The 27,069-nt window shown below is 38.5% G+C and overlaps 1 protein-coding gene across 6 annotated transcripts; it reads left to right on the top strand.

Annotated features, from left to right (window-relative positions):
* Positions 1-3,179: 3,179 nt before the first annotated feature.
* Positions 3,180-27,069, top strand: pabir3.S (PABIR family member 3 S homelog). Of its 6 annotated transcripts, none has more exons than XM_018233127.2 (10): positions 3,182-3,565; positions 9,274-9,352; positions 12,708-12,764; positions 15,440-15,486; positions 15,564-15,618; positions 16,240-16,332; positions 17,398-17,486; positions 21,900-21,961; positions 24,617-24,713; positions 26,411-27,069. In XM_018233127.2, exons 1-10 carry the CDS (start codon positions 3,465-3,467, stop codon positions 26,544-26,546), a joined length of 816 nt encoding a protein of 271 aa, XP_018088616.1. In that variant the 5' UTR covers positions 3,182-3,464; the 3' UTR covers positions 26,547-27,069. The 6 variants fall into 6 exon arrangements, with proteins under 6 accessions (XP_018088618.1, XP_018088619.1, XP_041431061.1 ...); XM_018233126.2 differs by having other exon boundaries at positions 3,183-3,565; positions 21,897-21,961; XM_018233129.2 differs by lacking the exon at positions 26,411-27,069 and having other exon boundaries at positions 3,180-3,565; positions 21,897-21,961; positions 24,550-24,699.

A 27,069-nucleotide genomic window follows, 5' to 3' on the forward strand; every position in this document is an offset into this window, starting at 1 on the left:
GTGGTATAATCTGTGCTCTGTCTTTCCAAACTGTTCTCTTTAATTAAGTTTCTAGGTCGCTCTGCAGTCTGGTAACTTTTTGTAACTTTTGTACTAACATGCTATAAGCTTTTAAAATGTTTTATACTGTCTTTTCACAGTGTTCCAACACCTATACGGTTAATATTTTACATGCTGGTGAGTGGGCTTTCCCTTGCGTTCACATGACCTTCACAGGTTTACACGATTGGGTGAGTGTCTGTATGTCTGTCTATATTTTAAACAATCATGGTCTTGATAAAGGTCCTAGAAGTGGACCGAAACGTCGTCCTGTTTTTTAATTAACTTAAATAAAATGAAGTTTTAAACAAACCTATTGAATGGTTCCCAGTGTGCACTCACTACTTGCGGACTGTTATTGATAACCTTTTCGAGTAGCACCTGGGTCATTTGCCTATTCCAGTGGAGTGCGACACACCAAGGTTTTTTTCTAAATATATATATATATATATATATATATATACTGTATATATATATATATATATATATATATATATATATATATATATATATTTCTTTTATTGAAAATATAAAAATACAAAGCATTGGTATTGTTTCACAAAATTTTATACAAGATGCTATCAGTACCGGCCCAAACCAGCCAGGTGCCCTGAGGAACTTAGCCAGCTATTTCGTCTCCCCACCCACAAGTGCGTGAACAAGCGTGTGCATTTACAGAAGAGCTCATGTATGTGCAAACAATTTTAAAGGATTCTTAAGGGCTACCAAGGTGGGGGACACAAGGTTTCTGAACTGGGAAGCTTGCAGAAGAGGCATATGCCGGACGCCCTTCCAACTTTGCACCCTAGGTACGTGCCCTAGTCCTGGCCCTGGATGGTATTAATAAACTGTATAAAAAATTTTAATTGAAGCCCCTAGAAAACTATTTTATATTCTGTTTTTCTTCTTTCAAGATATAAAATGGATATACTGTATTAATTTTAACCTTTCACACTATTAACTGCATTTCTTTTATACATTAAATAGTTCATCTGCCCTGTGATTGCACAAACCTTTTAAATGAGACATTTTGTGTAAAAAACAAGAATCTACCAGTGCGTAATACTCCTTTAGATATAAAAGAATTGCTTAAAGGGGACCCGTCACCCAAAAAAATTATTCAAAATCCTATTTTATCACATTAGTCAAGCAAAATGAACTTTAATTACACTATATAAATTATTTGAATCTTGCTTCCTTCAGTCTGGGAATTCATAATTATAGCAAGCAGGCAGGAGCCATTTTGTGGACACTGTTATTAAGACAAGCCTTGTATCATCTCAGAATCTTGTTTGTGCACCAGAATGGGGGACCTGATGTCCATCCCAATGCCCTGGCTACACAATTAAATGGTGAAGAGAACGGGGGAATGTGGGGAGAGCAGTGACATTTAGGAAGTGCTGAATGGAAAGTGAAAGTAATTGTCTGCCCCGCCTCTATGCCACTGGCATAGAGGAGTGGCAGACAATATTTGATTGACAGCTGAGATTTCTAAATGAGCTTACAACAGCTATGAATGCTTTAATAAAAAATAGAAATTGGATTTCATGTTTAATTTGAAAAGGACTTTTATTATACAGATTTTTGTGTCTGGGTGACAGGTCCACTTTAAAAAGGTAGTGTTTTAGGCTGATTTATTGAATATTTCAGCGAAAACCCTAATAATTCCTCCCTTCACTTCCCCTTCCTGCTCCCTGAATTCCCAGGCTGTGCAGGGGAGCCGGCGGCACTCACCTTCCTGCACTGTAGGATAGAAACCAATCAGCAGCTAGCAGGACCTGATAGGGAACTGAAGCCTGTCTGTGCTTGTGCGAGTACAGGGCTGTGATTGGATGTCTGTCCCTTCCTTCTGTGCTTCTGCCAGGGACTGTTAGGACACGCCCACCCCTCATTAAAACACAGACAGGGACCAGTGAACATCTACAGGGACCTCTAAAATGGGCTATTTATAAAGGTAATAATAATTTTTAGCACCATTTAAAAGCAGCACCATATATTACTCATAATTGCCTACAAAATTAGGGTTTATTCATTTATCCTATATGTCTCCTTTAAATCTAATGATATCTTATTTTTAATTTTCCATTGAAACACTAAACCAAATAGTAGCTGAAAATTGTGATTATTAGAAACAAAGGGGAAAACTTGTTAAAGGACCAGTAACGTCAAAACATTTATATAAACTCAACTTTAAAGTAAAAAATAATACACAGCCAGATTTGAAACAATTTGAAAGTCCAAATTTATCTCAATATTTTCTGCTAAAAACTCCGATCAAATACGCTTAATTATGCTTATTTATTACATTTTCTCGAAAATTTGCTTTGCAGGAAAAAATCCTATTTTCACGATTTTTCGGATTTTTCATCTGATTTTCATGATTTTTTTCAGATTTTTGTCCGAAAACTTCGGGGTATTTCATGAAACCCAGGGCATATCAGAAAATGATTGGGACTTCTCCCATTGACCTATATGCAACCTCAACAGGTCTGAGATGCTGGATTCTTCCATCCTCAGGGTTTAATAAATTATGAAAAATTCATGATTTTTTAAAAGTCCAATTTAATAAAATAAAAACACACAGTTTTCATGATTTTTGCATTCCGAGTTTAGTAAATAACCCCCTTAGGTTTATTTATCAAAGTCAGAATTTATCTAAAATTTTTTCTGAAAAAAACACAGACCAAATCCGCACTGTTTTTTTGGTTTATTTATTAATATACTTTCCTGAAAAAAAATTTACGGGGAAGAAAATAACAGAAAAAATAGTGAAAAATACGAATTTTTCGGACTTGCCATCCGATTTTCACGATTTTTTCACCCGAAAACTCCGATTTCTTATGCTTTTTGCCGGAAAACTTTGGGGTATTGCATGAAACCCAGCACACATAAAAAAAACCCCACAAATTTTTCGGGTTTTTGGCATTCGGAGTTTAGTAAATAACCCTTAGAGTCGAAGCAGCTGTTCTTGATGGTTGAAGTGACTATAATAATAAAAACATATGATGGGCTTTGTAAATAAAAATAAACTCACACTGACTAAAAAGTTACTGATAAAGAAAAAATGAAAATATGTATTTAATGGGCCTTAGCAGAGCTGTACTTGTTACAGGCAGATGCTGCAAAGTGCTGAGAGTTTGGGGTTTTGCGCATGCGCAGGAGGGCGCAAGTTGTGTTGGAGGCTTGGGCCTGAGCTGCATTTTAGCTCATTATCTTTGGAACAAAATAAAGCGGGAGGAGGAAGTGGCGGCGGGGTTACGTGTTCCGTCGGACGTTCCCGTGTTATGGGGCCCTGGTTGGATTCGGGCTGGAGTCTCTGTTCGGTCGGTGGGGCCTAAAGCGTGTGCCCGTGGGAGGGATATGATCTATTGAGGGAAGAAGCCGGCGCTTCAGACCCCCAGGAGAGTCCGGGGAGCGACGCTACAATGGCTCAGGAGAAAATGGAGCTGGAGCTGGAAATGCCGGGGCCCCCGAGTGATGGGAATCTGAGGAGGTCCAATAGCGCCCCTCTAATCAATGGACTCAGGTAAGAAGGAGGGTTTGAGCAGGGGGAGACACTGCAGAGAGACTGTACTGATGGAACCATAGGGGGAGCACATGAGAGCAGCTCCTCTTCATAAACATCCACTGTCAGCAATAAGCAGCGAATTGACACAATGTGAGAGGAGTAAGAGATCCTATCTATTTAATACAGCTATGGTTAGTCCGGCTGATCTCTTTCCAATAGCCGATGTGTGTGTATGTGGCTAATGCCATGACTGTAATGAAGAATGGATCCCAGCAGGTAATATTTAGGCAAAGTGCGTCCATAAGTTTTGCAGCTCACAATCTATGACATGGAGTAAAACAATAAAGGAGCTTGGGAGTGTGTCAGGAGAGATGGGAGTAACAAGTAATCGACTTCATGGGAAGATAAGGTAGGATTTTTGGGAGAAGAATGAATCTGAGATGAAAGGCAGAAAGAGTAGACTAAAGCTGGCCATAGACGCAAAGATCCGATTGTACGAATCGAGGATTCGTAGGATATTCAGCTGTGTGTGGAGAGTCCCGACATTTTTCGTCTGCGGGTAATATCTCTGCATGTATTGCCGATCGTACGATTTTCAGTGGGAGACTGTCACCAGCTTTGTCAGACATAACTATCGTACGATTGCTGTCAGGGGCAGAACATCGGCTGATCTGTTCTTACTTCTTCTGAATGGTAAGACTTTGATCTTTATGGTTAGTGGCAGGTCGGGAGATGGGAAAGTCCGATCGTACGTTGATTCGTACGATCGGATCTTTGCATCTGTGGCCAGCTTTATTCAAAAGTCAAGAGAGAGACCCAGGGCAAATCAAGTATTCGAACAGGATTGAAGGGCAGATAAGCTCTGTAGAACATGACGGTGTTATCTGTTCTCCACTATTTAACCTGGGCCATATAGATTTTTTTTCAATTTCCACCATTGCTACACAGAAGCTTCTTGATATGAACTATAGTAATGTTTCTGGAGCAAACACATCAGTTTTACCAATGCAGGGCAACAGTAAATGATATTTTCATTACTTTAAAGCACTTTCATGTTTTGGTGTTACTGTTCCTTTAAGAAAATGGACCAGCGGGACACAGGTAAGGAAAAAGATTTAAAGAAGGGTCTGGAGGAGCAAAGACGGCTATAAGCAGATACAGTGACAGAGTCAAGTGAGTAGGTTGAATTAAAGTAAAAATAAGGAGGCCAAAAGAGAATAAAACAAAGAAAATAAAGTGTCACGGGTAGGGATGGGCAAATTTTTTTGCCTTGTTTCACAGCGGAAATGACGCCCATAGACTTGTATGGCGCAGTTCGTCAAAAAAAAAAAGACGCGCGTCAAACATTTCGTCGGCTACGTGAATTTTTGACGAAACAGGTAAAATTCGCCCATCCCTAGTCACAGGCAAACTGTTTTATAATAGTCAAGTGAGAAGACGAAAAGGAGCAAGCTAAAAAGAAGTTAAATAAAAGAATACACTTTAAGATTTTGCTAAGCAAGAGATTGTACTAATAATACTACAGTAAATGTAAACTAATAAATACTAAAAAGAAAAAACATTTTGTTAAAGACATACTGACACCAGAAATTTAACCTAAACTTTTTTACATTTATCACAACATTCTCTTTGAATGCTGTTTATAATTTTGCCATAAAAGTATTTATTTGATTTTTTTACTTTGCCTATCTGATCTCCCTTGTTCCTCTATGAGGGGGCTGCCCTATTTGTGCAGAAGTAGTTCATTAGCTTTAGAAACTCAGACAGGTAGAGAAGGGACAGGTCAGGTTGACAAAACAATCAGGTTTAGTAATAATTACTTACAAGAGCAGACTTTTAGGTCATGTTGATAGTTTTTATGTCCAGGAATATTTTTAGGAGTAGTTTTTTTAGTATTGGGTTTCACTTTAGGTTTCCCTTCTGCATGTGGGGTCTCCAGTTGAGCCCATCACTGAATGTGCCAACCTGCTCTAGTGTCTGCTATTTAGGGGTATGGGTGGCCATACATGGGCAGTTAAAGCTGCCGATATCGGTCGTTTAGACCAATTTGACAGCTTATCTGCCCATGTATGGTTGGCTTCCGACGGGTATTCCGACCCGTCGGAGCCCCTTGGCGTATCGTAATCCAAACGTTCGACCATACAACCCCCCGGACCCCCGATATAGCCATGCCGTTTGTGGCATATCGGGAAAAGATCCGCTCGTTTGGCGATCTTTAAAGGAGAAGGAAAGCTACGGAGGCATTTTATTGCCAATAGATTAGCTGCAATAGTGCAAGCTAGAATGCTATATTTATTTTGTAGAATGTTTTACCATACCTGAGTAAAAAGCTCTAGAAACTCTCTGTTTGTTTAGAATAGGAGCTGCAGTATTAATGTGGTGTGACATCACTTCCTGCCTGAGTCTCTCCCTGCTCTGGGCTCAGATTACAGTAGAGAAGGGAGGAGGGGGGAGGGAGAGGAGAAAACTGAGCATGCTCTTGCCCAGGGCAATGAGGTTTAAGCTGAAGGCAGGAAGTCTGATACAGAAGCCCATGTGTACACAATAGAAGGAAAGAAATGCAGTGTTTCTTTTGACAGGGGACTCAGAGCAACATTACTTTGGGGGTTTACTGGTATATTTAGATGGACCTTTCTGATAAGGCTTACTTAGTTTTAACCTTTCCTTCTCCTTTAAGTCTATGGCCACCTTATGTCTCTAAGTGATCTGAGAATTATAACCATCTCTGCACCCAAACTTAATATGATTTAGAAATAAGCAGATCACAGTTGCTTCTGGTGTTTGCTGTTACTGTTCCCTTAGGGTAAGGTCACACTGGGCGTTTCGGGGAGATTTAGTCACCTGGCGACTAATCGCCTCGTCTTTGCCTTCCCTCACTCTTGCCCTTGCTAAAATGAAAAATCGCCGGCGCTAAGCACACGTGGCGATTCATTTTCCGAAGTCGCCCGAAGTGAAACAGTGTGACCTTACCCTTAAAGTCAAGGCATTGAAGGGGCAGAGTAAAGGAAGGGTAGAGATATATATATATATATATATATATATATATATATATATATATATATATATATATATATATATATATATATATATATATATATATATATATATATATATATAGACAAATACAAGATTCCTGTGCACTCAACCCATTATCAATATATTTAAGACAGAGACATTTTGTGCATACTGCTACTGAAAAATGCCTTACCCTTTAAACAAAACAGGGATTGTTTGTCCATATATTGCAATATATTTAAGCTGGCCAACTACGTCAAAGTCATCCCATATCTGGCCAGTCCTATGCTCAATTTTCATTTGATTCATTAAGAATTCTATGGTTTCATTATACATTTTATAAAAGGGACGAATACGTTTTACCTGCAACTTACTAGCTGCTTTCAAAGTAAAACTCCCAAACTTGGCTGCCCTTTTATTAGACACCAGTGGGATCACCTGACTATAGTTGGAGGGGGTGGGAGCTACAACATGGAGCTGGTCACTGCTCTTGTAGAACTATAACAAGCAAGGGAAAGTTGTGCTCACCTAGTTTTTAAAATCATTAGGCGGGGGTGCAATGAGGGTGTGACCACAAAATACATATAGACAGCGTAGGACTGGCCAGATATGGGATGACTTTGACGTAGTTGGCCAGCTTAAATATATTGCAATATATGGACAAACAATCCCTGTTTTGTTTAAAGGGTAAGGCATTTTTCAGTAGCAGTATGCACAAAATGTCTCTGTCTTAAATATATTGATAATGGGTTGAGTGCAGAGGAATCTTGTATTTGTCTATATGTATTTTGTGGTCACACCCTCATTGCACCCCCGCCTAATGATTTTAAAAACTAGTGGTGAGCACAACTTTCCCTTGCTTGTGATGTGGACCATGAAAAATACACTACGTTTTACGAAGTTGCCTCACGAGGAAACTTCTGGCGACTTTGGGAAAAAAATTTTTTTACTTTCTTGCAGAGGGGAAGGCAGTTCGGGGAGATTAGTCGCTCCGAAGAAGAGGGGATTTGTCGCCGGCCAACTAATCTCCCCGAATCTGAGCATGTGTCTCTGCCCTAAGGGGTTTAGAAAATTTGTTTTGGTATAACATGGTGATGAAAAGGAAGGAAAGAAGTACTTATGTGTTGGCTAATGAGATTGGGGAGCTGCTTTGGGCAGGATGTTGGGACATGAAAAGAAGTTGTTGAAAGTTGCTATAGGTGTTTGTTTTTTAGGAGTATAGGAACAGCCACAAATATCCTGTAAAGCTGGCCATAGATGTTGAGATTTTTAAAAGATCCGATCGTCCTAGTGAGACCGCGATTATCTCGGAACGATCGTACGAATTGTCCATCAACTAAAAAGACCGATTTGCCAGGAAAACAAAGATTAGCTGCCTGCTTGGCCCTGCAAACATAGATAGATTGTACTGGGGCCGACAAAGATTTTTTAACTTGGCTGATCAATTTCCTGACAGATGTCGGCCGAAAAATCGTAAGATGTTCGAATCCCACTAACCGCACGATAATTTCGAAGGATTGATCGGACTTCGCTAAAATCAGTCGTTCGGCAAGAGAAATCTTTGCATCTATGGGGACCTTAAGTTAAAATTATATCTTTATAATACACAAAAGCCATGAATATCCTGTAAATTATATCCTTATAAACGGTGAGTTCTGATGTCATCAGTTATAAACGGTGAGTTCTGATGTCATTTCTGTCACATGACTCACTGAAACGTGTGTATTATAATAAATAAAGTACCCCCAGTTGCAAAATATGAGGATATTAGAAGTTACCTCGGAGTTCCATGACCTGTATAAAAACACTCGGCCTTCGGCCTCGTGTTTTTATATGGTCATGAAACTACTTATAATATCCTTATATTTTACAAGAGGGGGTACTTTATTCACTATATAATACACAAGATTATCCTGAAAATTATATTTTATATGCTCGGGGATGGCAACAGTTATAATCTGTGTTTAGTGAAGTCATTTCCGTGACATACCTCATTGAAACCTGATGGTAATATATAATGCACCTCCACTTATGGATTAGAAATCTCATTGAGTTCTATGACTTGTATAAAAGAGTAAGTGCACAATACTCCTAGATATAAGGAAACAGTCTATAAATTACATTTTTGTATTTCTAAATATTGACTTAATGATGGTGTTGAGCAGATAATTAACCATTTTTTCTAGGCTTGAAAATGAACATAAAGCAAAGTAACCTCTAAAATGTGTTTCATTATATTCCAATGGTCCTTGTGGCCCTTTTGAAAGCTCAGAACCCACAGAGATTTGCATGTTTGTTTTGACAGTTCAACACTCCCAGTACTTTCTTATGTCCCAATAGCCAGTACATCGATTCACCGTTCTATTTCATCAACTTGATTAACTTGATGGAAATTGTAGGCTGCTGTTGATTTTGTTGGGCATGAACCAGTTTTCATGCACGTTTTTTAAAACACTCTCTAATACATTATTGTACAGATAGGGAAGCAGCACAACCATCATATCCTAGTAAGTTTCAAGGAAAGTGTTTGCCAAAATGTGTAGAATTAGAGAATAAATTGTATATTTCCCCTCACAGTTATTTTGCTTAGTAAGAGAACTTGATTATTTCTTATATTTAAAGCTTTCAGGTGGTTTTGTGTATATAAACATGTTTTAATGGTTTATTTTTAATCCCTAAATCCTTATTGCTTCTGACATTGTGTCTTTCAGTGACAATTCACAGGTGTTTCAGACAGATGTTATAAGAGCCCGTCGGAACAGTGCCACAGTGGTGAATCGACAGAGTCTGGTAAGCGCTGCACTAATTTCTAACATCTGCTGCTGTTTACCTAAAAAAATGCATTTCCACATAGCTTGCCAGAAACCCACTTTTGTAATAAATGTGACTGTTTAACCTGCTTCCGTTGTCAAGCATAACAAAATATGGATATTATGGGTTTTGTTCTTTTGGCAAATTCTTAAACTTGGCCAGTCAGTTCTAAATAGTTTTCAGTTTTTTTAAATTTAAAACCTGGCATTGACATTAAGGGAGAGAAGAGAATCTGCTCTTTAGTCTGTTGTCTCATTTGACCTATTTATCATATCCCAATATGTGCTTTGCAGAAGTATTCAGACTCTTCACCAATCCTACAAACAAATCTTACACTTCACTTCTTGTCATATGTTTATATCACAGCACTGAAACACAGAACATTATCACAAAAAAACTGAAAATTCTGTGTTGGAAGAAATGATTTACCTATTTGTTCTGTAGGTTTTTATAATTTATATTTGAGCTAAATAGGGAAATGCTACCCCATGTTTGGTCCTTGCGAGGTAGTATATATAGTATATAACCCCCCTAAATCTCCCCCAAGAGCCGTGCCAAGATGGCTGGGAGCCGTAGGCAACCAGGCCTGCAACCTTGCTTCACACATGCCCCATTAGCGTGACTGCATGAATGTACATGAGAGCGGGGGATTGGGGGTGGAAAGATGAGGGAATGTGGGGGAGGCGGTACTGGAGGAACGCGAGGGGCTGGACGCCCATAGAATGGGAGAAAAAAATGACACGCGCCAAAAAAAAAAAATGTTGTGCGGCAAAAAAAGTTTGTCGCCCATAGGCTTTAATGTATTTTGGCAAATTTTCACCGGTGGCTTGGTTAAATTCACTAGACACATGCCTCTCCTGCCTCCCCCTGTTCTGGCCCTGTTTTGACTGTTTTGGATGGCACTTGGAGAGCTTTGTTTTCCGATGTTGCCTCACGAGGAAACTTGTGGAAAATGAAGTGATCCGAGTGTGATCACGCCGGCAATTTACATTCTAGCCGGTGGGAGGCAGTTTGGGGAGATTAGTCACCCCAAAGAAGAGGAGATTTGTCATCGTTGACTAATCTCCCCAAATCTGAGCGTGTGCCCTGACCATTATATATAGATAATTATAAATCATATTGAGAGGAGAATGCACTGACAATGCATTAGAATACAGGTATAGAGGCAAGTTATACAGTTTGAAGACTGAAATTAAAACACCCTTGTTTAAAAATAAAAAAGTGCAGTCACAGCTGATTTTCATAAACTGCCAACACAAAGTTGTAGGCAGAACAACACGTGACCGGAAAAGTTGCTTTTGAGCATGCAAGTATAACATTATATAAAATCTCCATGAAGGCAAAGAGTATATCAAAGAGTCTTTGATTTCAATACATTTTAGTGCTGTAAAGCGATATACAGGCCAGGTAGGAATCCTAATAAGAAAAAGGTTTTATTTTCTAGTGGGACAGTATATTTTAGTATGCAAATCTGCTGCTACTTCCTGTTTGTCAAAAAAGGGGAGTTTGGGAGCCTTGCTTTAAAGCAGAGATACTAGAAATACATTAACAGGATGTGAAATATGAGATAATGCAATATAAGAAAAGGTAAGATGTATTGACTAGACCAAGAAAAATGTGGTGTTTTGACCACCATGATGCAGTCAGAACTGCTGCCAGCAATTCCAGCAAAGTACAATTATGATGACATTAATAATCTAGGGCTCACTAAAATAAGACACTAATTAATGAAAATTCTTAGGTAGCAATCATGAAGCTTCTTTTCTGCTGTCTGTTACTTGAACGTGATGGGGACTTGAAAATATCTAAACCCCCATTTCCTCACTTCTAATGTTTCCAGGAGAGACTGGCGCACCTCAAATTTAACAGTCAGGAAAGATATTCAAAAAAATTGATATGCCAGTCTGGTAGAATGTGTCTGTTTGCTTTGAACAGTCGAACTTCATTCTACCTTTTGGATCGATAGTTCTCAGTAGCGACGTGCAGGCCGGCGGGTTGGGCGGGTTCAGGGTGGCTCCTACACAAAATCTTCGGGTTGCGGATCCGGGTTGAGCTCTTCTCCCGCTCTCCCCGCCCGTGACCTAGCACTGCTGGTGTCTAAAGTTATAGACTTGCACCTGTCCAGCCCCATTTGTGATGTCGGGGCAGGTCTATAAATAGAGGGGCAACTCCGGGCCGGGTGCGGGTTTGGAGGGGGCGTTTTAGGGTTGGGTGCGTGTCGAGAATTTCTCGACCCGCACACAACTAGCTCTCAGCAGTAGAGCTGAGCATTTTTACCTGTCTGAATTATTGCTCCGCAGTGCAGAGAGAGAGAATTCAGACAACTATTGTTTTTGTTCTGGAACAGTTCAGAAAATAAACGTTTTGCGAAGCAGTAACACAAAATTGAGAGGTAATAAATCAGCCTTTTATCTGGACCCTACCAACCAACATTCAATAAGACGAACAGCATCTGGACACAACGAAGGACTATTTTATAAAACAGAAGGACAGGAGCAAATAGAGCCGAACATAGGCACACACTATATTTCTAACAATAGTTTACAGTTAATCTGTCTTTATTCAATGGTGCCTTTGCTTTAAAATACTTCAAAATCTTTTAATGTGATGGAATGACTTTATTTGCCCAATATGTCATCAGAGCAAGACTTGATCCAATGAGTAATTTGTGGCTGCGGTTCTTTCATAAGTGACCCTGCAAAGAAGCTTTCAGACATCATTGCTAATGTCTTAACAGGTTTTGAGAATTTTGCACATTGGTTCTCAAGCAAGTCGGCAATCTGACTTTCAGGCTTTACCTTCGAGATAGAGAGGGCTAAAAATTTGCTTTTATGTAGGCTTCAATATGCAACTAAGAAAAAAACATATTTTGCCTGGGACTATTCTCTGAAATGTAAATAACATTGGCACATAGGTCAAATCTAAGCAACACAAGAATATGTTTCAAATTGGCTGCAAACACCCAGTGCTGTCAAGTGACATGTATGTATCACTGAATGATGCATCACAGGTTATTCCTAGTGGGAGGCAGTTTTCAGGATTTTGTATCCACCCCACAGACCTTCCAAAGGCTTTGCAACAAAAGCTCATAATAACTCTGTGATCTGTTCCCTTTAGTGTGGGGCTTGTGTATTAAATAGTTCCAGGAAACAAAACAAATTAGACCTTTGATTTGAAAGAAAATATTTGTATATGTACTGGAATGGGATACCTTTAATGACACTGCAAGTGAATATGTTGGTACATTTATTGCCTCCACATACTTACAACTCTAAAATAACCAGTGAATTTCCATGTCTATATTTTCAACTTGTTTTATTTTTTTTCCTTTTAGGTTGTGCCATCGTCGCCAATACGTATCTCAAGCAGCCGCCTTCACCAGATTAAACAGGTAGACCGACTACTTCAGAGAATGATTCATCTTTGCCTTATACTGAAATCCATGAAGCCTGTAGCTCAAATTATTGCTCCTTCTATTTGCTTTTCCTCTAATCTGTTCAGATTAACCTTAAAGGGATTCTGTTTTAATTTTTATGATGTGGTTTTTATTTCTAAATTATACTGTTTACATTGCATTTAATTCACTCTACCATGTAAAATTTCATTCCTGAACCAGCAAGTGTATTTTTTTAGTTGTAATATTGGTGTGTAGGCAGCCATCTCAGGTCATTTTGCCTGGTCATGTCCTTTCAAAAAAGTGCAAACTTGTATACTGGTAATCTCCTTTACAGGAATTAAACATGTAGTATCTTAAAGTTTCCTGATAAGCTCACAACAGTGGTACATGCAGGCAATCAATAACATCAATGAGCTCCTCGCTCCGACAACATTTTTAAACCTACTTGATCAATACCATGCCAAAAAATGAAATACTGGTTGGGCAGGCCTGTCAGAGGGCCCATACACAGGCCAATAAGCAGGCTGCTTAATCTGGAAGAACCGAATCTGCCGTTTTTATAGGCCTGGGGTGTCACTAGTCTCCCCTTATTTTGCGATAGAAATCTTTTATTACCATGGCAAAGCAATTCGTATTTTCTAAAGAAAGAAAAAAAGGATAGAGTGTATTTTTCAATATAATTATGATGTCCATATAGTCTTCATTTTAAGAACTATCAAATTGCATTGTGCAGTTGGACAGGAGCATGCATCTCTCCTCTAAAAATGCAAGAGTGCGCATAGTTGAGCTGGAGCTGTTGTCTTTTTGTGTACTGTTAAAGGAACTGGGTAAATAGATTAATAAAGATAAATAGTCTGTGTAATTCAAGATTAATGAATTGGGCTTGTGATAAACATACTTTATTTTAATCACAAAGAAATCATTAAAAAAAATTCTCGAGCTAAACCGCAATACTGAAGCAACTCAATGTTTGGATCTTGCGAGAGAGATTACCAGTAAACAGCCCCCTCCCTTCACCCTTTGTTATGGATGTTTTGTTAGCAGGATTCCATTATGCAGGAAAATTATCTGTGCACTTGTAAATGTCTACCTCATAAACTCCAAACATGGAATAGCTTTAATTTCCCTGTTTAGTAAAGAAAAATAAAATGGTGATTTTCATGAGTAAAGTATGTTCCTCACAAACCCAACTCCTTTAACTCATGTTGATCATGGGGGTGTTCTGTCCCTTTAACAACTAGTACAAGGGTTATTTTATATAAAGTTTTCACTGTCTGCTTCACTGAAAGTTCCTATTTTCATTCATCATGATGTGTGTGTTTTTGGGCATGCAGCACCTATTGTCATTGTTAAGCTGTGGTGTCTGTGCATATATAAATTTCAATCTCAGAACTTTTCAACTACTACTCTGTACCCGAGTGTTTACAACTGTAGTAGTGTTTTATTATGCTCTGTTCTGTTTAGTCATCAGTATTGGGATGTTTTTAAATAGTTCAAAAAGCACAGCTAATGAAACCTTCAAGCCTGTCACTGCTACCCGATTGAAGGGAGAATATACCCCCTCCCACCCATTTTTGATATGAGCTGATTTGTTAAGAGTTTATACACCTTTTTTGCATAAGCTTATCTAAACTTCTAGCATTAAATACTTAAAGGGATACTGTCATGGTAAAAAAAAAAAATTTTCTTCCAATATGCATCAGTTAATAGTGCTGCTCCAGCAGAATTCTGCACTGAAATCTGTTTCTCACAAGAGCAAGCAGATTTTTTTATATTTCATTTTGAAATCTGACATGGAGCTAGACCAGTTTCCCAGCTGCCCCCAGTCATGTGACTTGTGCTCTGATAAACTTCAGTCACTGCAAATTGGAGTGATATCACCCCCCCCAGCAGACTAACAACAGAACAATGGGAAGGTAAACAGATAACAGCTCCCTAACACAAGATAATTGCTCCCTGATAGACATAAAAACAGCACTCAATAGTAAAATCCAGGTCCCACTGCGACACATTCAGTTACATTGAGTAGGAGAAACAACAGCCTTGCCGAAAGCAGTTTCATCATAAAGTGCTGGCTTTCTGAAAGCACATGACCAGGCAAAATGACCTGAGATGGCTGCCTACACACCAATATTACAATTAAAAAAAAAAAAAATACACTTGCTGGTTCAGGAATGAAATTTTATATTGTATAGTGAACTATTTGCAGTGTAAACAATCTAATTTAGAAATAAAAACAACATAATTAATATGACATGATTAAAAATCCCTTTAAATGTATTTCGTTTTACGCAGATTGTAGGAAACCCACCCATGTTGTATTTGCAAAAGACAGACATGACATCAGCCCATCAAGGGTCATGGAAAGGATTTCAACACAAACATTAATACTTCAGCGTTTCTGCGCTGAAATCCACCCAGTGTGCATGCTGACAAACCAATACCATGTCTTGTCACATGACATATAGGAGCAGTCTCTCTGCTGGAGTTTCTATACCAGCTGAGTGTGCTTCTGTTTTCAGGCTTACAGGTTGAGTTTAATGGAACCCCAATATAGAAATTATGCACATTGAATTAATTTATGGAACAGCACTGGCAGAGAGTTTCTGAGACATAGTTGCAAATTAGCAGTTTTCCTACTTCTGAGCCTCCGTTTGTCTTCTCTTTAGGAAGAGGGAGTGGACCTTATGATCAACAGAGAGACCGCTCACGAAAGGTAAATAATCTACATTTTTGCTGATCAACTTTTTTTTATTTCATATTAATTTACTGTTTGTATTTTTTTAATTCCAGGGAAGTGCAAGTGGCAATGCAAATGAGCCAATCCTGGGAGGAAAGCCTAAGTCTGGTAAAAGTTTCATATCATCTTATACATTCAGGTTTATACTCACTGAGCCACTTTAGGGTATTTCCACTGATATAATACAAGCTAAACCACAGTTAAGCTGACATCTAAGTAAAAATGCATTATACAATATAATAAGAATCTAGCGATGCCTTGCCCATATGTAAATATATTTAAAAACAAAACACATGGAGCAGCTGTTGATGAAATGGATTCCCAAGGCATTGCATATATAAAAGACACTCACTTTTAATGCAATAGAAGTCATTTTTGAAGGACTAGGTGCAAGTGCAGGAATGCGAAGGGCCATTAAAATATGGAGCCCCATGCACAAAGCATGCACATAGCAATTCCAAGTCTAAGAAAAGATGTGAAATACTTTAAAAGCTGCATTTCCGTTGTAGGTATCCATTACCAGCAGCCATTTGTAGGGAACCCAGCTGCATGTGCCAGACAGCGTGCAGATAATTATTTTTTCAGGAATAAAACATATATTTAATTTTAGTTTGAAATGTTGCCATTTTGCAACCCTGTTTTTTTATCTTGTCTTTTTAATAATGTTCTTAATAAGTATGAACATGCATATATTAGAAAGGTAGAAATGTTTGTTCATGCTTTTCACAGAGTGACAATGATCTTGACAAATCATCTTCTCCAAAGAGAATTGATTTTGTTCCAGTGTCTCCAGCTCCTTCTCCCACAAGAGGAATTGGAAAGGTAAATCATAGCTAAAGCACTGGTTTATCTATCAAAATAAGATACTAGTCCCAAGAGTGTGATCCAGCACCACCATGCTTCACTGTCTTCACAGTGTACTGTAACTTGAATTCAGTGTTTGGGTGTCGTCTGACAAACTGTCTGTGGCCCCTAGACCCAAAAAGAAAATCTTGTTTTTATCAGCCCACATAATTTTGTGCCATTTCTCTTTAGGCCAGTTAATGTGTTCTTTGGAAAATTGTAAACTCTTCGGCATGTCTTTTTTTTTTCAACAATGGGACTTTGCAGGTGCTTCTTGCCGATAGCTTAACTTCACATAGGTGTCTTCAAATTGTAACAGTATCACAGGTAACTTTAGACCTTGTTTCATCTTCCTGGAGCTGACCATTGGCAGAGTCTTTGCCATTTTGGCTATTCTTCTATCCATTCGAATGGGAGTTTTCTTCCACGTCTTTCAGGTTTTGGTTGCCATTTTAAAACATTTGAGATTGTTTTAGCTGAGCAACCTATCATTTGCTGCACTTTTTGTGCTGCTTCACTCTGTTTTCCCCTCTCCAATCAATTTTTTAATCAAAGTACGCTGAACGGTGTCTGGAACAACCAATTTTACTCTGATTTTCAGAGAGAAAAATGCACTATAAGCAGCATGCACAACATTTGCTGACTTCCTTCCTTAAATAAGGGACATAATTGACACCTGTTTTTTTCACAGAATGAATGACCTTACTAATTGAACTCCACACTGCTAGTATTTGGAACAAGCTGATATTTTGAACACTGCTATTATTGAGAACAAGCCTCGATTAATGATTGAATTACACAGAATCAGCAGCATGCATGTCATGACTGTTGGGTCTTTTGGTTTTCTATTACTCTACTACACCTACTAGTACTAGTGGGGCTTCCATTTAAACTAAAAGCAGGCTCTTCATTTAGATTCAGTCACGTCCCCGCTGGCTGAAAACTAGCAGAGAATGCTTTATACTACAATATTTTTTTTTATGTGCTGAAATATAGTGCGAAATGTACTTCAATAACATAATTGTTATTTGTATTTGCCCCTAGCAATGCTTTTCGCCATCGTTACAAATACTTGTCAGCAGCAAGGGATTGCCACCCAGCCCTACCCCTAGCCCAACAAGGCGGTTTACAACGTAAGTATTAAAGACTATAACGTTAACTACATAAATGATGTAGAGATAATATCTTTTCACCAGTAGTCTTTATTTAGTCATTAGCACGAAGAGTCATGGCACAGGCTAAGATTCATCACCCACAGTTAAATCTGCTTTACTGCAGGCGACACATCTCAAGAAAAGGCATTCTATAGTATAACACGTATTTCCCTCACATCCCCAAGGCAGCACTAACCATGAGAGAGCTCCTCCCATATGTTGGAAAAGCACTACCCAAATTTCAGCCTCACCCTATAAAGCCCTCCTCCTTTAAAGGAACAGTAACAGCAAAAAATCAAAGTGTTTTAAAGGAATGATAATATAGTGTTGCCCTGCACTGGTAAAACCTATCTGTTTGCTTGTGACTATGAAGATTTTCATTCACCCAGGTCATGGCATATCTAGTATAGGTAAATCTAAAAACAACTGGACTTGCTGAGTAATCAATGAAGACGTTTCACTACTCATCTGAGCAGCTTCTTCAGTTCAACTGACTAGTGTGGGAAGTTCTCGGCATATAAACTTTTCCACTAATCCAATCACAATGCCACGTTGTAACTCTTCAAAGAGGTGACATCTGAAGCAATTCACAGAGGTGTAGATCTACAGTATCTGTTTGCTTCAGAAACACTACTATAATTCATATAAACAAGCTGCTTTGTAGCAATGGCTGAAAGTTAAAAAAGGCTATATAGCACAGGTTAAATAGTGGATAACAGATAACAGCATTATGTTCTACAGAGCTTATCTGCTGTGTAACCCGAGCCTTTTCTCCTTTGAATGGCTGCCCCCATTGCTACACAGCAGCTTATTTATATGAATAGTAGTGCTTAAATAAGTAGTATTGTTTCTGAAGCAAACAGAAGTTTTACCAGTGCAGGGCAAGACTGCGTTCTATTTTTATTGCTTTAAAACACTTATTTTTTGATGTTACTGTTCCTTTAAGTAGCAACACACCTTGCTATATGCAAGACAAGACAGCCATTCTTAGGGCTCTTACACATGAGCGTTTTTGCCCTGTGTTCTGTTCAGCCGCAGGGGAGCACAGGAGTAAACGCATCCCATTCGTCCTTATGGACACTTACTCATGAACAGAATGCAGGGCAAAAACACCCATGTGTAAGAGCCCTCAGATTGCCTTGCAGCTAACACATGATTTTATTCATTTGCTTCTGCTGTCATTAGTATGCGGAATTGGTTCAATTTGCTTAATCTTATTAGATTAATTTGCATACAGTTAGGTCCATAAATCTTTACACAGAGACAACTTTTTTCTAATTTTGGTTCTGTACATTACCACAATGAATTTTAAGTAAAACAACTCAGATGCAGTTGAACTGCAGACTTTCAGCTTTAATTTAGTGGGTTGAACAAAAAGATTGCATAAAAATGTGAGAAACTAAATCCTTTTTTTTACACAATCACTTCATTTCAGGGGCTCAAAAGTAATTGGACAATTGACTCAAAGGCTATTTCATGGGCAGGTGTGGGCAATTCCTTTATGTCATTATCAATGAAGCAGATAAAAGCCCTGAAGTTGATTTGAGGGGGGTGCTTGTATGTGGAAGATTTTGCGGTCAAAGGAGCTCTCCATGCAGGTGAAACAAGCCATCCTTAAGCTGCAAAAACAGAAAAAACACATCTAAGAAATTGCTACAATATTAGGAATGGCAAAATCTACAGTTTGGTACATCCTGAGAAAGAAAGCACTGGTGAACTCGGCAACGCAACAAGACCTGGACGCCCATGGAAGACAACAGTGGGGGATGATAGAATAATTTCCATGGTGTAGAGCAGGGATCCCCAACCTTTTGAACCCGTGAGCAACATTCAAAAGTAAAAGGAGTTGAGAAGCAACACTAGCATGAAAAATGTTCTTGGGGTGACAAATAAGGGCTATGATTGGCCATTTAGTAGCCCCTATGTGGATTGTCAACCTACATTGTGGCTCTGTATGGCAGTACACACCTGGTTTTTATACAACCAAAACTTGCCTCCAAGCCTGGAATTCATAAATAATCACCTGCTTTGAGGCCACTGGGAGCAACATCCAAGAAGTCGGTGAGTAACATGTTGCTCATGAGCTACTGGTTGGGGATCACTCGTGTAGAGAAACCCCTTCGCAACAAGTGAACAACACTCTCCAGGAGGTAGGCATATCAATATCCATGTCTACCATAAAGAGAAGATTGCATGAAAGTAAATACAGAGGGTGCACTGCAAGGTGCAAGCCACTCATAAGCATCAAGAATAGAAAGGCTAGATTGTACTTTGCTAAAAAAAAATCTAAAAAAAAGCCAGCACAGTTCTGGAAAAAAAGTTCTTTGGACAGATGAAACCAAGATCAACCTCTACCAGAAAGATGGCAAGAAAAAAGTATGGAGAAGGTGTGGAACAGCTCATGATCCAAAGCATACCACATCTCTATAAAACATGGCAGAGGCAGTGTGATGGCTTGGGCGTGCATGGCTGCCAGTGGCACTGGGACACTAGTGTTTATCAATGATGTGACACAGGACAGAAGCAACCGAATGAATTCTGAGGTGTTAACAAGAGACATACTGTCTGCTCAAATCCAGCTAAATGCAGTCAAATTGATTGGGAGGCGTTTTATAATACAGATGGACATTGACCCAAAACATACAGCCAAAGCAATAGTTCACATAGTAAGAAGGAGGCCACAAACATCCGCAGTACTGTGCTGCAACTTTTTATTCCAAAATACACAACGTTTCGAGTCAACAAGGACCCTTTTTCAAGTGTGATTAACCCATCATGTGTACAAAATTTAAAACCATCATTTGCTCCACCTTCTTAAACAATTGTCCAATCAAACATTGGTAACGTCACATTACAAGTTCATTCAGTGATCTCCTGCTTTAAGTGAAAATCGCCCTCTAATGTTTTAAATAAATACAGTCAACATATTATGTTCTAAGACGATGTACATTGTCTATAAATATTGTGTTGATAAATATATATTGTGTCAAACTTTAAAAACCAATAAAAAAGGTTGCAAAGTCCATAAAGTCCGTTAATACATCTTTCGTTCTTTCATAGCTCTAAAAGGGAAAGACAATTGTTTTAAGATAACGATAGACAAACGCAATTGTCATGACAAAGATTTGTCTCAAAAATTTTCTATAAAGGGGTGGTCCTACTCTCTCAGAGTCTACCTATCCTTTTCACGGAAGAAACATGTTAAACTTTACCTTCCATACTATTCATAATGGAATAAACATTTGAACATCGTTTTAAACTTTTAAAGAGAATTAGGAGAATTGGATAAATAGAAATGCCAGGGTTAGTGTTATCTTACCGTACCCCAGACTCCGAGGCAAACTTTTACTGTAGGCATCATGACTGTTGAATGGTGAAGTCCAAACCCTTTAGTCTTGTAATCTTTTCCAGCTTTATGACCATCAGCAAATATTTTTCTGTGGTTCTCCGACATTTCCTTTGTTCGAGCCATGATACACATCCTCAAATGTGTTGTATGTGTGATCAGACTTTGCTGGATCCCTGTTCTTTAAATAAAACAGGGTCTCTTACTCACACTTGATTTTCATCCCATTGACTGTAAACTTTTGCCACACACACATACGTTATTGGATAATTTTTTCCAATAAATACATGACCATTAACATTACAATTTATTTTAACTAGGTTTTCTTCATCTACTTTTAGGACTTGCTTGAAAAATCAGATGATTTTATAGGTCACATTCATATAAAAATAAGAAAATTTTAGTTTATAACTGAAATTTGATTAGGGTCAGTTGAATGCAGGAATCAATATCACCTTAGCCAAACTGTCCAGCTAGAAGTCTACTGTCCACCGAGAGACAATTTTTTTAATGCGATTTCCAGGCATGTCATTGGCCTATAGCAGGGGTGTCCAAACTGTGGCCCGAGGGCCACATGCGGCCCAGGATGCATATGAATGTGGCCAAGCTTGGTTTCCGAGGAAACGCCATGTCGCAAAGGATATAGGAGGAGTGGGGACTCTGCCTATTGCCCAGTTAGTAATAATAATAAGTCTATTTAATATCCAGGTGTCCCATTTTCCAGTGTATAGCTCCATCTGGTTATCCAACTGGCATTGTAGTTCTTTTCGGTGTATTTCCTTTACTTTTACAAATGAAACGTGTTTGTGTATTTCATGTGTGGCCCCAGACAATTTTTCTTTTTCCAGTGTGGCCCTGCAAGCCAAAAGTTTGGACACCCCTGGCTTATAGCATAAACTTCCTTGGAGAGCACTGCAAGCTTTACTAAAGCAGCTCCTAAGCTTTCTTTTTATATTTTTGTAAAGCACTCTATTGTCATTAGTGATTGCATAGCTGAGCTTGCATTTCATGCCAAAGCTTATTTATATTGTCATTTATTTAAGCAGGAGAAGTCAAAGTCCAATAAATTGCATTCGACCCAGCTCACTTGGACCTCTTAAAAGGAAAGGTAAGCCGTGTTTTTGTGCCTGGAGGGGGGTCTACCTCGGGTGGGGGGTATGGTGGGGTTTTTTGCAAAAGAGTTTCCATCTGTGGACATACTGTGAAATATAAATATTTATGTTAATTTGGAATATTAAAGGGGACCTGTCGGCGAAAAAAAAAAAATTCCCACTTGAGAAGTGTGGACTAATAGCCTGGATATAGTTATCGAACACTTTGGTTTCTTATAGAGGCTTCTCTGTTATTTCAAAGTAGTGTGTTTGTCATTTGTTTTGTTATATGAAAATTTGTTCTGCAGAAACAATATAGTGTCCTATATAAATATGAACTCTTGTGGATATCGGTGTGCACCCAAACTGTAGTGGTTGCCAGCAAGTCTGTTTATTATTTTTTCCCTATCGTTTTTCAGCTGTGCTTTCTCAACCTAACATCTTCTGTACCGTAGACAACCTTTATGTTTGTCAGTAGTGCAATGAAATCTGTCAGCAACCTGGAGCATGGAGTTATTTGCATTCATAAAAAAAGTGTTAGCATGAGGATCTCACAAATTGTTAAACATTTAAACAACTATAAAAAAAGGAACAGCACTATTATAATTAGATTTTTTTTTTCTGTAAAAAAATGTTGCTATCCTCTTGCATTTATTAATGTAGTTGGTAATCTCAGGTAATTTTGACCGGTCATGTGTTTTCAGAAAGAGTCAGCACTTTGGGCTGTAACTGCTTTCAGGCAGGCTGTTGTTTCTCCTTCTTAATGTAACTGTGTGTCTCAGTGGGACCTGGAGACACATATTGAATACTTTTCTTAGATCTACCAATGAGCTGTTACCTGGTTATCTTCCCATGGGCTCCTTGGGGGGAATAAGGGAGGGTGCTGATAACACGCCATCTTGCAGTGCAGCAGTAAAGAGTAACTGAGTCACGGGACTGGGGGTACCAGGTTACTGACAATATGTTTAGCCCCAAGGCAGATTTCAAAATTAAATATAAAAAATCCATTTGCTCTTTTGTAAAACGGATTTCAGTGTTGAAGTCTGCTGGAGCAACAATATTAACTGATGCATTTAAAAAAAAACATGTTTTCCCATGACAGTACCCCTTTAATGATTGGAAAACCCTTGACCAGTGGCACTTATGAGTTTGCTTTGTGACAAAACACCAGAAATTGTCTGCATTAATCTGTTTCAGGTACAGATAATATAAGATACATACGAAACTATCCCCCGATAATACAGGCTTCCACATTTTGGATATAGTTGCTCATATATGCAATAAGCATGTAAGTTCTTATCACATGTAAAAATATGGGATTATGGGTTTTTGTCTTCATGTTTATGCTACAAAAGCCATTGGCAAAAAGAATACAATTGACCATATAAAATAGTTGTTTTTGGGGTTGTTCAAAAAGTCTGTCATGTTTAACAACTAGGGATGCCCAAAATACTTTAGATATCAAGCCTTCTAGCCTAGTTTTAGCCATAGATAACAAATCTGTTGTAGCAAGCTACTGGAGATCTCCGCAGAGGGAATACACATAGTGGCAGATTTAGGGCGAAGTGACTAACGTTAGCGAAAATTCGCCAGCGTGATGTCATTTCGTTACTTTGCTGATTTACTTATGGGCGCAGGTGTAACTTCGCTAGCGAAGGAGAGACTCTAGTGGTAATTCGCTCCCTTATGCCTGGCAAAGTTGCGCTCTGGCGAAGGGACGTAACTACGCAAATTCACTAAGATGCGGATTTTACTGAACGTTACCTCTTGCGCCAGACTTGCCTTCACCACCTCAGACCAGGCGAATAGAGTAGATAGGACTTCCTCCAAAAATAGTTGAAAATGTTTCTAAGTCCCAAAAAACGCTGGCGACTCATTTTTGAGGGTGATAGACTGCAAAAGATCGTAAATTGTTTCTGGGGTACCCGGCTTCCCCCCTACATTTCCTAACATATGGCACATACAGTAAACTATACACTGAGCTCATGTGTAGGGCAATATAACAACTTTATTTTCTTTTATTAAGTTTTCCCAGGCTTGTGTAATGTATTTGCTGCAACATATACGTCCATTCAACTTTAACTTCCCGCCATATGCAAATTAGCCAACGCTAGCGCAACTTCGCTTCGCTTGCCACAGTAATGCTAGCCCTACTTCACTAGCATTCTGCGCCCTGGACACAACTTCGGATTTTAGTGAATAAGGGTTGTCCTGGTGAATTTAGGCCTGGCGAAGTGGACGGTAGCGCAAATTCGGAGCTTCGTGAATCTGCCCCATAGTGCTGTATAAAGTCTGCAGTGGAGACTGGAAGTTTTAAAAGATCACCAGAAATGCTGAAGGCTACTTTCTTTCCATTACCTGTTTATTATATATTTTTACTAAGCAATTTTGAATATAAAATTAAGTGGAATAACTACCAGAGGCACGGGCAGGCCAGCTAAATCTGCAAAATACATCAAATCGCAGGTGGGAGACCTTCCGTGTACAGTGTGAGAGGCTCTTGCAGGTGAAATTTCAAAAAATTTAGAACGGACAGGTTAAAAGCAGAAGCTTGTGTTAGACTGTAATGAGTGAAATATGCTAGATTTGTTTTTTTCTTACATAGGTAGACATACTGCAAAATGGTTGTTGCCATTATACAAATTGTGTGTTCCTTTGGTTGCCTTTTTAAGGAGAAATGGAGATTGAAAGTCAGCCAAAACGCCTTTTCCAAGGAACTACAAACATGCTGTCTCCAGATGTCTCACACTTATCAGATCTAAGCTCTTGGTAAGTTTTTATTTCTCTTTGTCCGTGTGCAAGTTTGCAGTTTAACGTCACATTAAAATCTTTCTGCTTTTTCGATTTATAATATGTTTTCTAATTTGGTTATTTCTGATGAATTGCGACCGAATGTGATAGTAACATTTGTAAACGTTACTATCAAGTGGAAGCAAAGAATACATTATAAATGTATCCGTTGGGGGACATTTCATGTTAAAAAATCCAATGCAGCATTCAGTTTGGAAATGTTAGTATCAATCTAAATGTAGGAAATATGAGCTTTCCTAAGTTGTATTTATCAGAATTCTTAGACGTTGTGTTATGTTTTACTTGGAATCTTTTATATGCAAGATGTATAAAGTGCACATATGACTTCTATCCTTCTAATAACATCCACAGGCTAATGCATCAGTTATCCGCCCAATTGTCGTGTGAATTGAATTGTCAATAATATAGGTTATAAAGCTTTTAAAGGGAAATGCACCATACCTACAATAGAATAATTTTAGAAATGCTGTATTTTGTATACTAAATATAAACATTAACTGCACCAGAAGCCCAATTAAACAAATGATTTTTTTGCAGCGTTTTTATGTTGCGTTTTTAAAAAAGAACAGCCAGGTGTAAATACACCACTGAAACCACATGCGACCGTCAACATGCGTTTTTCAGCACGTAGGATTCTTTTCCCAACATGCACTTCTCATTGTTCTCATTGAAAATTTGGACGCCATATTTAAAATACGCTGCATATTTACGCAAAGTGTTGTTTCAAACATGCAGATCCCATAGAGTATTGATTTGTTAGTCTCTTGACGTATTGGCGTTTCTGCTAAAAAACGCCAATACTGACGTCCTGTGGCGGATTTCAGCTTGCAAGCGCCCTGTGTGAATTGACAGTGCGTTTTCCATTAGTTTCAGTGGTAGTGCAGTTTTAACATCTTTTCAATACCAAGACTACGCACATGCTCAGTGTGGTCTGGGCTTCAGTTGGGAGGCTAAGCTTAGGGATCGTCTTAAATGATCAAAACAGCACAAGTCAAATAGTATCTGCCAGAAGACGATACAGGATGACTGATTAATAATCAGAATATACAGACAAATCTACACAGTGGATACAAATCTACGCCGTTGTTACAGGGAAACAAAAAAAGCTGCTCGAGTTCTGGATAGTAAGGTGGGGGGGGGGCTGTTGTTTGAAAGTATGATTGTTTCCCTGCACAGCAGTTAGGGACCGTCTGAAGTTTCCTAACTGCAGCTGTCAGAGCAAGTAAAACAAAAGGGGGAATTTCACTGCATACAGTCAGGTTTCTTATAAAAAACTGTACACGTTTTTTAATTAAAGTATATTGGAGATAGGTTTATTTTTCATTAAAGAAAGTAAAAATGGGATTTTATTTTTTTGCCTTCTCATTCCCTTTTAATCCTTCGACTCTGACTCTTCAGTACCGCCAACTCAAACGTCAACTCTGACACCAATATTACAACTAAAATACATTTATTGGTTCAAAAATAAAATTATAAATGGTGGAATGAATTACATGCAATGTACACAGTGTAATTTAGTAAAAAATTATACCAAAAAAATTATAAAGCAATCCCTTACCCATAGGTGTAACGGTGACTGCCTGACTGGATTGCAGTTGCATCCATATTTTTATATATGCGATGACAGTATGTTAAAACTAATTTTGTTTCTTAAGTCTTTCCTCTGAAAATCTGGATGGAAGCAGCAGCAGTCTAGATTCTTCCTGCGACTCTCCTGCTAAAAACATTGTTCCTGAATCTCCTCCTTCCAACTCATTCTTCATGCCAGTGGATCGACACTCGCCTAAGTGATATTTCGGCTTAAGGCTGTGGACTTGCCCCACTTATTTAACCCATCTATTGCAAAGAAAAGGACATTTCTGTTCGGTTTTAACGTCTTGTGTATTATATATTCTGTGACTCTCTGGCGCTTGATCAACATGGATCCTTGGAAATGAACTTAAACGGTTTATAGAGAGCCACCGATTGGCTTTGCCTGCCTTTGGGAGAACTTAATCTCTGCACGACATGAATTGCTCAAATTTTCTGTGGTAAAGTTAGATGCTTCAACTGAACTATTATTTTTTTAAGAGATTTTACAAATGTGTTTTGTGTTAAAATAGCTGACATGCTGTTCTTAAGCTGCTGACAACCTTTTTGTCCCCTGACACTAAAACAAAGACCTATTTATTTAAGGGGATAATGACTGAAACGTTGTAATACTGTAAAATATATTACTACTGTTGGATCCTCTAATGGAACCTTGTATTTTACTATTTGTATCATTTAAACCTCTCAATGTTGTGATCTCTATAAAGATTTTTTTTTTAAATTG

This window comes from Xenopus laevis, chromosome 8S (genome assembly GCF_017654675.1).
Source record: "Xenopus laevis strain J_2021 chromosome 8S, Xenopus_laevis_v10.1, whole genome shotgun sequence".
Lineage (NCBI taxonomy): Eukaryota > Metazoa > Chordata > Amphibia > Anura > Pipidae > Xenopus > Xenopus laevis.

What these genes read in the sequence shown, in the direction of transcription:
- pabir3.S (XM_018233126.2), top strand. Translation starts at nt 3,465, where the DNA reads ATGGCTCAGGAGAAAATGGAGCTGGAGCTGGAAATGCCGGGGCCCCCG. An exon ending in GCCTTCACCAGATTAAACAG is followed by an intron (nt 12,765 to 15,439) that starts GTAGACCGACTA and finishes TCTTCTCTTTAG; the next exon opens with GAAGAGGGAGTGGACCTTAT. An exon ending in GGGAGGAAAGCCTAAGTCTG is followed by an intron (nt 15,619 to 16,239) that starts GTAAAAGTTTCA and finishes TGCTTTTCACAG; the next exon opens with AGTGACAATGATCTTGACAA.